This window comes from Bufo bufo, chromosome 5 (genome assembly GCF_905171765.1).
Source record: "Bufo bufo chromosome 5, aBufBuf1.1, whole genome shotgun sequence".
Lineage (NCBI taxonomy): Eukaryota > Metazoa > Chordata > Amphibia > Anura > Bufonidae > Bufo > Bufo bufo.
The window spans coordinates 503,930,626-503,946,089 of record NC_053393.1 but is presented as its reverse complement, the minus strand read 5'-3'; the positions used below and the strand labels follow the sequence as shown (position 1 = coordinate 503,946,089).

Here is a 15,464-nt window from a genome sequence, read left to right as displayed (position 1 = left end):
TGTACCTTCAATTTCCTCTGAGAAGCAAAAAGAAGGGGGAAAAAAAGAAAGGAAATGATTAAATGTGCTGAAAATATAACTGGGGGGTGGGAGAAAATGTAACAATTGATCAAAAAAGAAAAAAACCAAAAAAAAATTAAAGTATCACATGCACCTACCATACTCAACAGTTTCCTCATCTTAGAAGAGCCAAAAAGAAAGAGATACATATTTTAAATGCAGCGAATGAATAATCTTCATGTATTAAGAAAACAGACAAGTTGTATCTAATTTCGGCGCAGGATCGGGCGGTGCCTGACGTCACCACTCGGCTTCAGAAATGAACTTGCCATCTTGAACCTGTAATTGTTCTTGTGCCAGCGGCCCAGAAAACAAAGAGGAGGAAGGGTGCAGTAATCTCCATTGCTTTCCATGCAAATAGACCCCACCTCTGAGGTCCGGGGACTGTATGGCTGCCAGCGGACAGAAGGGGACCATAACTCATCCGGAATCAGAAAAGTGGAACTTGAAGGGGTTGTCCGGGATTGAAATATTTAAAATTCCCAAGATAGGTTATTGGTATCAGAATGATGGAGGTCCTACTCCTGGTGCCCCTCAATGATCAGCTGGTTGATGGGGTTGCAGAGATCGGATGAGCTCTTCCATGGCTCATGACATCATCTCCATTGGTATGAAGGTGATGGAAAGCGGGCATCACAGTATCAACTGAAAAAAAGGGTGCTGCCCATGTGTAAAAACACTGCAACCAGTTGCAACAAAGAGCACATGAAAAGAATGGCGCACACCAATGAACCGCCATTAAATCCCAAACATGATCACAAAATAAGTTAAAAACCCATTAAAAACAACGTTACATGTTACATAGTTTTTAACGTTTTTTGTGATCATGTTTTAGATATTAATACATTTTAGAATTTAATTAAGTGATTCTTTGGTGTGCGCCATTCTTTGTTGTAATTGGTGGTCATCTCCATTGGTCACATTGCTGTGTGACGCGCAGTCCCAAGCACAGCCAGCACACAATGGATGACACTGAGCTGCACACAATGGATGACACTGAGCTGCACACAATGGATGACACTGAGCTGCACACAATGGATGACACTGAGCTGCACACAATGGATGACACTGAGCTTGGCGTCCAGTGAAGAGGCTGCAGTGCTTGTCCGAGTGCCGCTGACTGGCGGCGGTACTGGGCGGTGGACCTCCACTGATCTCATACTGATGACCTGTCTTGAGATCATCTATATCTGAATACTGGGCAACCCCCTTTAAAGTGAACCAGTCACATTGGAAATGCCGTCCAATCTGCAGCAGTATGTTTAGTGGTCATGTAGGAGGTCCTAATCAGTGACCGGCCTCCTTCTCCCTGTAGAGACAGCAGCCAATCACGGAGAGGACCGCCCACTGGACTCCTAAGCATAGAAAGAGGGCTAAAGAAATAAATAAGTTACATTGGATCTTTTGCAGTTTTAGATCAATCTGCTCAGCTCCTCCTGCTCTATAACATGCTGCCTGCAGATCGGACTACATTTTCAGTGTGATGGGAACCCTTCAAACCAGAAATGAAAACATGAATCGGCAGGAATTTTAAACCTGTTTAGCATAAGAACAACACTGTGATCAAAGGATGGGCAGAGCGCCTTCAGGCTACTAGCAAGCTAAAGGCTCCTCACATCAGCAGCTACGCTACCTACGCGTTTTCAGGGTATCTGAAAGGGAGCAGTTTCGATATCCCTATATTAGGGAACCGTAGTTCATGCCATTCTTCAGAGTGTCACTATGCAGCTTGTTTTCTAGGAACATTGCCGCTATACAGCAGAGGTATTCCGTGAGATGCCATAAGTGTCCCTTATGCCTCAGCATAGTTTCTTTTTGCCACTGTCTCGAAAAGTGTGGTCTATATGTTATTCACATTACATTGCATTTACTCCTCACACCGATCAGGAGCTCTTCATGAGGAGATATAGCGCCCGTTGATCTACTACTGCATGTCATAGGCATAGGTGAACACTCCTGGTGTATACCTGACGGCTATAATTAAGAGCGGGGTGGGCACTTGAAACGCGTAAAGTTTGTTTAAAGGGCATCTATCAGCAGATTTGTACCTATGACACTGGCTGACCTGCTACATGTGCACTTGGCGGGCGCATAGGAACATGGGACCAACACAGATGCCTTCAGCTGCCAAATGCGCATGTAAAAGGTCAGCCAGTGTCATAGGGACATAACTGCTGACAGATCCCCTTTAAGAGCATGGTTAGCACGTCATGTTTAATGTGTTTCCCAACTATGTGGACCTTTAAGTACAGTAGATCTCAGTAAAGCTGGAATATCATTTTGCAGAAGTGCTGGACTGAATATCATTACAGAAAAAAAAGAGAGCCTAGACGTGGCGAGGCAATGGTGCACACTGGGTAGTACGGCTGCAGAGACCCTTGTGTAATGACGAAAGAGTCTTGTGCAAGAGACTCCTCGGGTGTTATATGGTTGCATTAGAAACTGTGAAGCACGGTGGCTCGGTGGTTAGCACTGGTGCCTTGCAGCGCTGGGGTCCTGGGTTCCAATCTGACCAAGGACAACACCTGCATGGAGTTTGCATGTTCTCCCCGTGTTGCGTGGGTTTCCTCCGGGTTCTCCGGTTTCCTCCCACACTCCAAAGACATGCTGATAAGATTGTGAGCCACACTCGGGACAATGTGATGCTAATGTATGTGAAGCTCAGCGCTATATAAGTGCATAAATGAATAATAACAATGACAATAATGATAATACCGCCAAGTGTGCACCAGGATCTCTCCGTACCTGTTCTACGATCAGTAACACTTTGATACATTCTCATAGGTAGACAAGAGCGTCCTCCTTGTACCCTATACCAGAAGAAATGTGAAAGTGCTTAAGTCAATGTAAGCATGAGGCGGACTATCCGTAAAAACGTTTATATGGTAAGTGTTCCGGGAGGCTTCATTAACTGGAGAAAACCTGCATTTCGAGTCGCTTCATTTTTCCATGTCCAGTAACTCGAGACGTGGTTATGAGGAAGGATGAACAAACAAGATATGTTTCTCATAAGTGACTTAATTCCTGTGCAGATGAAGGGCGCTCGCAATGCGGAAGGGACCGGTGCCAGCCCCTTGATGATTCAACAGTGGTCATAGCTCTGGTGCATGACTGCATTGTGTGGTACTGCAATCACCTTAATCCAATTTCTCTCCGTGGAAATTGAATTCTGACCAGATCTCCAGGGGACTGTTAAAGCAGGCTTCAAAATACCTGCCACCGCTAATTAAAAGAGGCACAATGATTTTAGATTAGGGAGATTGCCATTGCACTGTTAAGTACGCTGCCGGGTTAGCCATGCAAGAGAGCAGCCTAAGTGGGTGGTGACTTCAGATCGGTTTACATAAGCTTCCTTTAAAGCAAAACCAGCTGTCCAGATAAAATGTATGAAATCAGTCTTATTTTATCCTCATTAGACCTCGCATGTCTTGTAAGGCAGCACAATGGCGTCCATTCATCATTTACTACAAGAGGAATACTACGGAAACATTAGAGAGGTCACATGTGCGGCGCTCAGGACCCATAAGTCACCTCTCCCAGAGCAGACAGGGTCGTAATCAAACGCTATTTAATGGGATCTCGACCCTGAAGGAACTAAACCTGCAATTAGCTGTATACAAGAGCAGATATTTATGTGTGTGTATATATATATATATATATATATGGGGCTCCCTGGCAGAGAGGCTTGATCGCAGTGATATTACGGTATGGGAATAGTAATGTGGTCAAAAAGACTCCATAATTCTGTTGTCCGACGCGTTTCAAGTTTAAACAAAGTACAATGATAGAGGCTAGACTACAAAGGCAGTTGAATTCCAGTTTACATACGGTAACGCGTTTTAAAGGGAACCTGTCACCAGGATTTTGGGTATAGAGCTGAGGACATGGGTTGCTAGATGGCCGCTAGCACATCCGCAATACCCAGTCCCCATAGCTCTGTGTGCTTTTATTGTGTAAAAAAAACCGATTTGATGCATATGCAAATTAACCTGAGAGGAGTCCTGTCCCTGACTCATCTCAGGTTAATTTGCATATGTATCAATTCATTTTTTTTTACACAAAAGCACACAGAGCTATGGGGACTGGGTATTGCGGATGTGCTAGCGGCCATCTAGCAACCCATGTCCTCAGCTCTATACCCGAAATCCCGGTGACAGGTTCCCTTTAAAGGCTAGGTTTCAGTCTGCCCCTGAATGACATTAACACTATGCTAACATCAGAAGCCTCAGTGGCACCAACTACATCACACTTTTTAGCTACAAAAAGTTTTGCCAAAAATGTGCGCACCTTAGGGTGAGTTCACATCACGTTTTATGCCTCCATCTATCCAAAAAGGATTAAAAAAAACGCAATGGCTAACCTCCGCCACTCCAGCTGCAGTAAAACTACGACTCCCAAGATGCCCCCTTGCTTGGCTGTTCTCAGAACAAATGAATGCAGCATGCTGGGAGTCGTAGTTTCACCACAGCTGGAGTGTCGGAGGTTAGCCATAACTGGCCTAGGCGGCTCAGAGCTGCAGCCCCAGCACCAGTTTGCAGGTCCTCCTTCTTGCTGGTCATGTCGGTCTTCAAGTTTCTGCTCAAACATCTGGGATGCAAAAGAGCTCATGAAATTGGCATGAAACCCCAAAATAATGTTTTTGGGCAGAATGTGGATAACTGGTCAGAAGGGTATGGACTGTGCATCGTCTAATATTACAGACAAGCATGCCCCATGGAAGAGGAAAGTGATGTGCACATTGTTTAGCTTCTGGACAGGATACATCACTGGATCCATTTAAGGTGAGTAAACCACCAGATTAACAAATGTTAAACACCCTATGTTACACTGGACCACCAGGGAACAATATATTAACTGCCCCTAATACACCCAGCCTAGACTACAAGGTATCAGACCTCTATTCTACACTAGACCACCAGGAAACATTAACTGTCCCTAATCCACATGGCCTACACTACAAGGTATCAGCCCCCCATTCTACACTAGACCACCAGGGAACAATATATTAACTGTCCCTAATCACACGGCCTAGACTACAAGGTAACAACCTTCTATTCTACACTAGACCACCAGGAAACAATATATTAACTGCCCCTAATACACTCGGCCTAGACTACAAGGTGTCAGCCCTCTATTCTACACTAGACCACCAGGAAACAATATATTAACTGCCCCTAATACACTCGGCCTAGACTACAAGGTATCAGCCCTCTATTCTACACTAGACCACCAGGAAACAATATATTAACTGTCCCTAATACACTCGGCCTAGACTACAAGGTATCAGCCCTCTATTCTACACTAGACCACCAGGGAACAATATATTAACTGTCTCTAATCCACACGGCCTAGACTACAAGGTAACAACCTTCTATTCTACACTAGACCACCAGGGAACAATATATTAACTGCCCCTAATACACTCGGCCTAGACTACAAGGTATCAGCCCCCTATTCTACACTAGACCACCAGGGAACAATATATTAACTGCCCCTAATACACTCGGCCTAGACTACAAGGTATCAGCCCCCTATTCTACACTAGACCACCAGGGAACAATATATTAACTGCCCCTAATACACCCAAATAAGAAAACAATAACAAAGATAGGTGCACTCTGCAGTGTCAATAAACCCTCAAACTGATTTTAAAATTGAGAGATTAGTCAACATGTCCTACGGTGTAGAACATGTCTAAGCCCGGGCACCACGCCAAGGTATCTCAAGTAGCCCGGGACCTAACACCTTGGCGTGGTGCCCGGGCTTAGACATGTTCTACACCGTAGGACATGTTGACTAATCTCTCAATTTTAAAATCAGTTTGAGGGTTTAGTGAGACTGCAGAGTGCACCTATCTTTGTTATTGTTTTGTTATATTGTTATATTAATTATGACATCCGCACTTGTTACCTTGTGTAGGATGTCTATTGTGGTACTTGTGGTTCGCCGCGGGCATCCTCCACCGTATGCATTTTGCTGGGGATTGCCATTAGCAACGGGCCACAAGTGCAGGATTTGCTCCCCTATATATATGCACAACTGCATGTGGGTTTGAGCACCTCCTGCTAATGCCAACCTGTCTTCTTAGTTTGTATATATAGATTCCTGGAGGTGTATAAACTCCTATTTAAATGTGCCTGTTTTCGATCTACAGGTCACATTTAGGTGCACCTGTGAGGCCTGGGACATATCAGCAAGTCTTGAATGGGACTCGCAGACTCCTCCCTCCTCCCATTGCAAGCATGGCTACATGCTGGAGGTAACTGGTGAGCTGTTTGTGAGTCGGCCTTATGCTCCTGTAATTTTCCCACTGGCTCCTGGTATTGCCCATACGGCTCAGGTAGGAGAGTGTTAGGTCCCGGGCTACTTGAGATACCTTGGCGTGGTGCCCGAGCTTAGACATGTTCTACACCGTAGGACATGTTGACTAATCTCTCAATTTTAAAATCAGTTTGAGGGTTTAGTGAGACTGCAGAGTGCACCTATCTTTGTTATTGTTTTGTTATATTAATGATATCCGCACTTGTTACCTTGTGTAGGATGTCTATTGTGGTACTTGTGGTTCACCGCGGGCATCCTCCATTGTATGCATTTTGCTGGGGATTGCCATTAGCAACGGGCCACAAGTGCAGGATTTGCTCCCCTATATATATGCACAACTGAATGTGGGTTTGAGCACCTCCTGCTAATGCCAACCTGTCTTCTTAGTTTGTATACACTAATCCACATGGCCTACACTACAAGGTAACAACCTTCTATTCTACACTAGACCACCAGGGAACAATATATTAACTGCCCCTAATACACTAGGCCTAGACTACAAGGTATCAGACCTCTATTCTACACTAGACCACCAGAGATCAATATACAGTATTAAAGGTCTCTTATGCACCCAGCCTAGACTACAAGGCAACAACCCTCTATTCTACACTACACCTTAAACCAACAGTGATGTTTACATTATTATGAATTCGTTTTTTCTTTTTTAAAACCTGCGTGTGTCTTACAGTCTGAAAAATTTGGTAAATCAAGTGTTTTATAACATGATTAAATAAACCTGACAGCTTAAGTCAAAAAATACCAAAAAACAACTACCACACCAAACCAAAAGTCTCATTGATTTAATAGAGTAAGTGTTCAAATGAGCTGACTCCGGACTCGCAGCATCTATTCCTATACAGGGGCTAGTTCTAAATATAAGGGAAGGCTACTCACAGCTCATCCAAGATAACCCCATGTGAGTATCTTCCACCATGTACAAAAAAATTAAAAAAGGCACAGTCACCCCTAAGGCTACTTTCACACTTGCGGCAGAGTGATCCGGCAAGCAGTTCCGTCGCCGGAACTGCCTGCCGGATCAGGCAATCTGTATGCAAACGGACAGCATTTGTAGACGGATCCGGATGCGGATCTCAAATGCATTGCAAGAACGGATCTGTCTCTCCATTTGTCATACAGACAAACGAATTCGTTTCTATTATTTTTTTTCCACATTTTCAGGACGGATCCGGCACTAATACATTTCAATGTAAATTAATGCCGGATCTGGCAGTTCGGCAACTGATCCGGAATTTTGGACGGAGATAATACCGCAGCATACTGAGGTATTTCCTCCGTTCAAAACGCCGTTCAGTGACTGAACTGAAGACATCCTGATACATCCTGAACGGATCGCTCTCCATTCAGAATGCATTAGGATAAAACTGATCAGTTCTTTTCCGGTATTGAGCCCCTAGGACGGAACTCAGCGCCGGAAAAGAAAAACGCTAGTGTGGAAGTACCCTGAATCTAAGCCATCGTTACAGTCTACAGCATGAATATACCAACTGCACCATGTCCATAGCTTACATAAGGACTACAACTACAGGTCAGTATTTTTTTCTTCCATGGAAGTAAATGAAAAAAAAGTGCATTAAAAGGAGCCTATGTGGCTGCTTTATCACGGTCCTATATCATGGTCCTATATCATGGTCTTATATCATGCTTCGATTCATCTGTGAGTGTAATGCAGAAAAGTGCAGATACCAGGATACATTGTTTTTGTCAAATACATTTTTACAAGAATATGTTTTACCTTGTAGATGTTTTACCCCTCCTTTCCCCTAGTAGAGGGGCGATCCTGCCTGAAAACCTCAGTAAGTCAAAATCAACTGGCTACTAGGATTGGTTCCAAACCCACTGTCAGGACTGAGTATCTCACCAGACTGACACTGTGCAGACAGGAGACAAGTGGAGGGCAGTAGTTTAGATACCTCTAAGGCTCCATTCACACGTCCGCAAATGGGTCCGCATCCGTTCCGCAATTTAGCGGAACGGGTGCGGACCCATTAATTTTCTATGGGGACGGAATGGGAGGCGGACAGCACACAGTGTGCTGTCAGCATCCGCATTTGCGGAGCGCGGCCCCGATCTTCAGGTCCGCAGCTCCGCAAAAGATAGAACATGTCCTATTCTTGTCCGCAGCTTGCGGACAAGAATAGGCATTTCTATAGGGGTGCCGGGCAGGTGTGTTGCGGATCCGCAATTTGCGGGTCCGCAACACACCACAGACGTGTGAATGGAGCCTCAGGGTGCATTCAGACGACACTATCAGTTTTGCAGAATCACAGATCCTCAAAATACGGAGGCGGTCCATGTGCATCCCACATTTTTTGCAGGCCTCATAGAAAAAAAATGAATATTCTTGTCTGCAAAACAGACAGGAATAGAACACGTTCTATAATTTGCGGCTAGGCAGCACCGACGCAGACAGTACATGGATGACAGCCCTGCGCTGTCTGCATTTTTTAACGCCCTGTAGAAGTGAAAGGGTCCACGTGTAATCCACAAAAATGATCAGAAGTGGACAAAAAATACGGTCATGTGAATGCACCCTAAAGACCACAGTGGTGGATGTACATAAATTCTCAGCAGATATACCCAAAGCAGGGTGCCACTTGATAAAAGGGGATAAAAGTCTGATCAGTGGGGTTGTGTTTTCATGATTGTTGGGATCCCCACCGATCACAAGAACTGGGGTCCCGTGTCTCCCCATAGGAATGCAGCAGTGTGGTGCTCCCCCATTTAACTCTATGGAACTCCTGAGAAGAGTCCAATGAATGGCTATCTTCTTCCGTCTCACAGAGATGAACGGAGAGGCATGGAGCGAGTACTAGACCGCTGCTTCATTCATACCAAGAACAACAAGACCCCGGTTCTCAAAATCAGTGGCGCTCCACCAATCAGACAACTATCACCTATCCTGTCGATAGAGGACACGTTTAAGACTTGACACCAGTACAGACCAAACCGGACAGACCCTCCAGTCCTATCATATAGCACCTGTACATAAACGTCTCTTAATGTGGAGCCTACAGTAAATAAACGGAGGATCTAGGTCTACGAGTCCGCCATAATTACATTTACAGCATTATTCATAGAGTAAACTACTGAAGGCTTTTTTTTTTTACCGCGCTCCAAAATGATGCAATGGGCGATGGAAGCCAAGAGCGGGAGTGAGCACATCAAATAGACAAGTATGAGGTCTATCGATATTAAATAAATATAGAGGAGATCGGGTTTTACTCCGATGAAACCAAATCCAGAATCTGACACGTTGGCTGGCGCTCATAAAGCGTCTGGAGGAATGAATACTTTATTTTGATAAGTGCCATGGAGTTTTAGATGAGGAGCTGATTACAAGTAGCAGAACCTCAGCGATACATGTCTGAAGACTCCGCTCTTCTCAGTCCACAAAGGGGATGATTAAATAAACGGCAATCACCAGATAACCTTCTCCAAATAAATATGAAGTAGAACACTGGACGAGTGCGTCACTCATAAATATGACAGCCAGGACAGGCCCTGTGTGTGTGTGGGCTCACTTCTGTAGACCGATGCAATGAGCAGGAACCTCCCGGATCGCTCAGCAGCAGGACACCTGCTCTATATGGGGGTGAACGATCACTGCTGCGATCATTCATCCTCAAGTTCACTGTTTGACGGGCACAAAATATGCTGCTGACAAACAGTGATTTTGCGTGCTGCATGAAAGACGCGATCACCCAACAAACAAGTCCTCTTTACATGGGGCAATTATCGGGGACCAGAATTTGTCAGATCTCCAGCCTGTATGAAAAACCCTAATGAACTAATAAAGTTCTGGCCAGCAGCACAGTGAATGCACAGCAGGAATGTAAAGAGTAAGGGGGCATTCACACAACCGCATCCGTTTTGCAGTCCCCAATTCGCAGATCGGCAAAACACAGATACCAGCCGTGTGCTTTCTGCATTGTCCACTTCCGCAGGTCTCACACTATAAAACAAACGTCTATTCCTGTCCATAAAATAGACAAGAATAAGATGTGTTCCATTTTTTGGGGGGGCCGCGGAACAGACATATGGATGCGGACAGCACACAGTGTTCTGTCCACATCCTTTGAGACCCCATTGAAATTAATGGGTCCGCATCCGATCCGCAAAACATAAAGATCCGATATGGACCAAAAATACGGTCGTGTGAATGCCCCCTAACATGGTGGGTCTATGTGTTTGTCCCATTCACTTCTAAAGGCCCAACGGAAATAGCCAAGCCAGTGCGCTGCTATTTTCGGCGGCCCCATAGAATGGGGGGCAGCTGCACATGTGCAGTGTGCCCTCCACCACTTTTGGGGTTCCGTTTAGGAGATATCCTAGCGATATGCCCCCATTGTCTCAGATGAGACAACCCCTTTAAGGGTCCATTCACACGACCGCTCCGTTTTCCGCAAAATGCGAAAGGACCCTAACGTGATTATTTTTTTTCCTTGAACCGGAGGGTCACTTGAAATCAGCAATGCCTTGAATAAACAGAATGGCTGCCTCGTGTCCTACAGTGTATAACAGTGCACCGTCCGTAGTATCAACCATACAGAACAAACGCCAGGAAATAAAGACTGAGCCTACGACGGCGCTCTCAGGAAAACGAAATGAAGGCATATCCTGGGCTGACACGCACCATCCCTACAAATCTATAAAAGGTTAAGCGCCTGTCTGACAGACGGTGAAAGCGCAACACAAGAACCTTCCAGAACACGTGTGATCTCCTCTCTTTAATTCCACGTAAACTTACATGATCTTCTGTTGGAGGCTTTCTGAGGCTGGGTCAGCACCACAGGCTTCTTTAGTGCAAATCTCCTGCAGTTGAAAGAGAAAGTCCATGAGAAACTCAACTTCGCCATTACGGGATTAGGGATTCTTATTAAACACATATAGCCTCTAAACTGTTATTTTTTTATAATTTTTTATTTTGTAAAATTTTTAAAAAAAAATAATACTAATTGGCATCTAATCTATCCGGGCTTTGACAAAAAATAAAACCAGCAGCACGGAGAAGTTTTAATTTTTTTTCTCTTTTTGTACTTTCCTTCTGTCTCCGGTCCAAAAAATGTTACAATACTTATTCCTGTAGAGTACATCAATGGAGATTGTGATACTGATGTGCTATTTTCCATCTGCTCCTATTCCAATCTGGACCAGGACTAGTCCTATCGTTTTCGGTCATTATTCTTTTTTTGGCCAGACAGGCAAGGAAGTCTGAAATATTTGTGAAAAGGGTTTTTAAGTTCATTTTGGGACGGTCGTGACCCCTGATACTTGTGAAGTGTACAGTGGTAAGCTACTGACAATCTGGTAAGTCGCAGCGCAGCTTTAGGGCAATTTGAGGCAGGAGGGGAAAAAAATTAAAAATAAAACGAGAGAGAGAGAGGAAGAGAGTGAACTTCAGAGCTAACCTCTCCTGGAATTGTTTTGAAGGGATCAATCCGGCTCTGGGATTGGCATCACCTTCGTGTTTGGCCTGCCACCAAGTTGCATCATCCTGGCTCATGATCTGAAGGATATCTCCCTTTCTGAACGAAAGCCCGGCTTCTTTACAAGGAATAGCTTTATCCTCATTAGGATAGTAGTCAAAGAGGGCTTTAACAAACATCTGTAAGAGAAGGGAAGCAAACAGACTTCTAGAACAAGCACAGCGGCAAAAATCTTATCACATAGAACTTGGTTCTTGGTCAGCTATCATACTAACACATTCACGGTCTAATATATGGTATAAATACATTGCCCTGGTTTTTAAAGGACAGCCGTCAGCAGATTTGTCCCTATGACACTGGCTAACCTGTTACATGTGCACTTGGCACTGTGTTGATCCCATGTTCATATGTGCATGGGAACATGGGGCCAACACAGATGACTTCAGCTGCCAAGCGCACATGTAACAGGTCAGCCAGTGTCATAGGTACAAAACTGCTGACAGATGCCCTTTAAACCAGATACAATGGCACATGGTACAATGGTACACCCGAAGTCGATTCGCTAAAAACTTCTAATCTCTCTCCGTACAGTATTAGAATGTATTGGCTCCGATGAGCCGAAAGTTATTACTTTGAGAAGTCGCGCGAGACTTCGTGTGATAACTTCGGGAATTAATTATTACTGTAAAAAAACCTTGGTACCGAACTTGGGTCAGAAAGTGGCGGAAGTTACAGCTGGAGTCTACCCAAGTCTGTAGCTGGCGTAGACTTCACTTTCTGGCGCACAGCAGGGCAGAGATTCGCCTGATTTATTAAGAGGCTTCTGTCTCTTAACAAATCAGGCGCATCTCACGCCAGTGCAGGGAGATGGATCCGCCAGCCTTGACATATCTCCCCCGTCGTGTCTGGTGTAAGAGTGAACTTCCTGATGACACACTACTTTTAAGATTCTGCTTTTTGTTTAAAACAACAAGACCGCTGACCGCAAAACTCAGCACGGTTGTGTGAATGTAGCCTAATGCTCAGTTACAGCTTTGATAAAAGCCTCTTTAAACCGAAACAACCGCTACACTTTAACAGATAAAGAACTAATATTCTGCCTCTAGGAAAACAAGCAGCAGGGATTACCTTGCCATCGTTGTCTGGCGATTCTTCTTTGATACTGGGGATGATTTTAAAAGTAATAGCACCTTGTGACTGAGCCTGTAATATTCAGGGAGAAGAGACGCTGTTAGATACGGATGTGTCAGAAAGCCCAATGACAGTGAGACGTTCATCGACGCAAGCTGATTATATCCCTGGATATATACGACTTCAAGGGAGGCTTTAGAAATTATTTCCTTCTGATATGTTTAGGAACTGGATTGCTACCCAGTGCCCATAATGAATTCAGGTGCTGTCACTAGTAAGTGACCATTTCAGTTTCCCTCGCTGTCACAGTCACCCGCTATTCTACAATGCACTGATTACAGAACTTCCTATGGGAATGCGGCTCATAGCCCTGCAAAGGGGGAGCATAACATTTAAAGTAGCACTGCCACACAAATTTTAATTCTCTGACCTGTTAGAAAGATACACGATGTAAGATCTAGTGAAGGTAATCTTCTTACCAGTGACTGTACTGGAGAGTTATAACCCCTCTTCTGATGCTCAGCTGTGTCATGTGACTTTCCAAATAACACAGCCTCTTATGTGTGGACAGGAGGCCAGTTTCTCTTTGTATTCCTATGGGAGCCTCAATGTCAGTGTCATAGGAATGAATGGAGAAGTAACTGACTTCCTGTCCTGTGTCAGTTGGAGATCAGAGTGTTGATCACATGACAGAGCTGAGGATCTGAAGGGAGGGGATAACTCACAAATACAGTCACTGGTGAGAAGATTGCATTCACTACATATTACATCATGTACCTAACAGGTCAGAGAATGAGATTTTTTGTGGGAGTTCTACTTTAATATACGTTCTTTCTTTGGCTCGGTGGAGGTGAAGGGGGTTCTGCCACCTGTGTAGATGTTTAAAAAGAGGTTGTGTAAGATTAAAAAAAAACTGGATGATCGCTGGAACAAAAGGGCAGAAGTGAGCACACTGCTAACTCCACGTGACCAAGGAGAGAGGATCACAGTCTATTTGCTTCTGCCCTTTCTTTCAGCAACCAGACCCCCACCAATCAAAACTTCTGACACGTCACTATGACATGTCAAAATGACATTTACACTTTAAAGGGGTTTTCCAGGACTTTCGGGATATGTCATATCAAATTTGGTGGTAGGTTGTTTCGGACAGACGGCGGTGCAGGAAACTATGCAGTGGACGGAGGAGGACGCAGAATGCTCCATCCACTGTGTAGTGCCCGTGACGGGGAACAGCTCCCACTTAAATGGATGGAAGCTGAGCTGCAGCATGCCGATGCCGGAAACTACACAGTAGATGGAGCCTTCTGACCTCTGTATAGTTTCTGATGCTGGAAGCTGCCCGAAAGAGCTTATGTTGAGGGTGCTGGGTGTCGGCCCTCCACCGATCTGATATTGATAACTTATCCTTAGGCTAGGTCACCAATATCTAAGTCCCGGAAAACCCCTTTCACTTGTCTGTGTCCGTGATGTCATCTGTGACAAGCTGGTCAGTGGTCCATCAGTGAGGGATCTGTGTTTCATCCATATGTCCGGTCTTTGCCCTCCGTGTGTTATCTGTATTCCACCAGTACGGCTAGGCTGATAATTCGTTTCCAAAGCAGCTCTACCAATGGTCCGTGAAAATCACTGACAGAACACGCATGCCATCCATGTAGTGTCAGTAGTTTTCACGGACTCATAGACTTCAATGGGCGTGTTTGGGTCTCACCACGGATCAAAGTAGTGCATCTCATCTGACCCAAGGTCCATGGAAAATCAGTGATGTGTAAGTAAACACATTAAAATCAATGGATGTGTGTGCTGTCCGTGGAGAACATACACAGCACACGTCCATGATTAACTGACGTGTAAAAGGGGCCTAAGGTGGCAGGACTAGTCTGCTGCTGAAATGGAAGATGTTACAAGGGAAATGCTTAGTTTGCACTTAACTCCCACCGCATTTTGGTCTGTAATTACATGTACAACTAAGTAGGCAAATGTGGTTGGAAAGCAAGCAATGGCGGACTGACCACTGACACTGCAGAGTTAGTACATAGCTCAATTATTATAACATGTGGTAGAAATGACACTGATATTATTCATTTTACCAAAATGTGGATAATTTCTTCTGGTTTTTTATCTTCCACGCTTATTCCATTGACCTCCCTCAGCTCGTCCCCCACATGGATGAGGCCTGTAGGAATAAAACACTTGTATAAGCTGAAATTGTGCCTCGTATCCGATCACTTCAAACACAGAAAGCACAGAAGTCTCACCGCTTCTGTCCGCAGCTCCTCCCCGCATTATCCTGGCAACTACAATGGCGCCTGAGCTCTCATCTTTCTTTATTGTAGCACCCTAAATAACGAAGATAAAAAAAACACATACAAGGTAAAGCTCAGAAAGATATGCTGAATAAAAAAAGGAATAAAACTAGTTATAACAACAAAAAAAAAAAAAAGAAAATTGCATGCAAAAAACAGTAATTGCTATCTCAGGATTATTAAGTGCAAATTTGAAGAGCAA

At 44.5% G+C, this 15,464-nt stretch overlaps 1 protein-coding gene across 2 annotated transcripts in view; it reads right to left on the bottom strand.

Moving 5' to 3' along the window:
- The window catches only part of MPP7 (membrane palmitoylated protein 7), a 332,266-nt gene that overhangs the window by 100,293 nt on the left and 216,509 nt on the right, over nt 1-15,464 (bottom strand). For both annotated transcript variants that reach the window (XM_040434340.1, XM_040434341.1), the window contains exons 8-12: nt 15,215-15,296; nt 15,047-15,132; nt 12,957-13,031; nt 11,811-12,007; nt 11,150-11,214 (exon numbers count right to left, since the gene is read on the bottom strand). In XM_040434340.1, the coding sequence (XP_040290274.1) occupies nt 11,150-11,214; nt 11,811-12,007; nt 12,957-13,031; nt 15,047-15,132; nt 15,215-15,296 (505 nt within the window). The remainder of the gene's footprint in view (nt 1-11,149; nt 11,215-11,810; nt 12,008-12,956; nt 13,032-15,046; nt 15,133-15,214; nt 15,297-15,464) is intronic.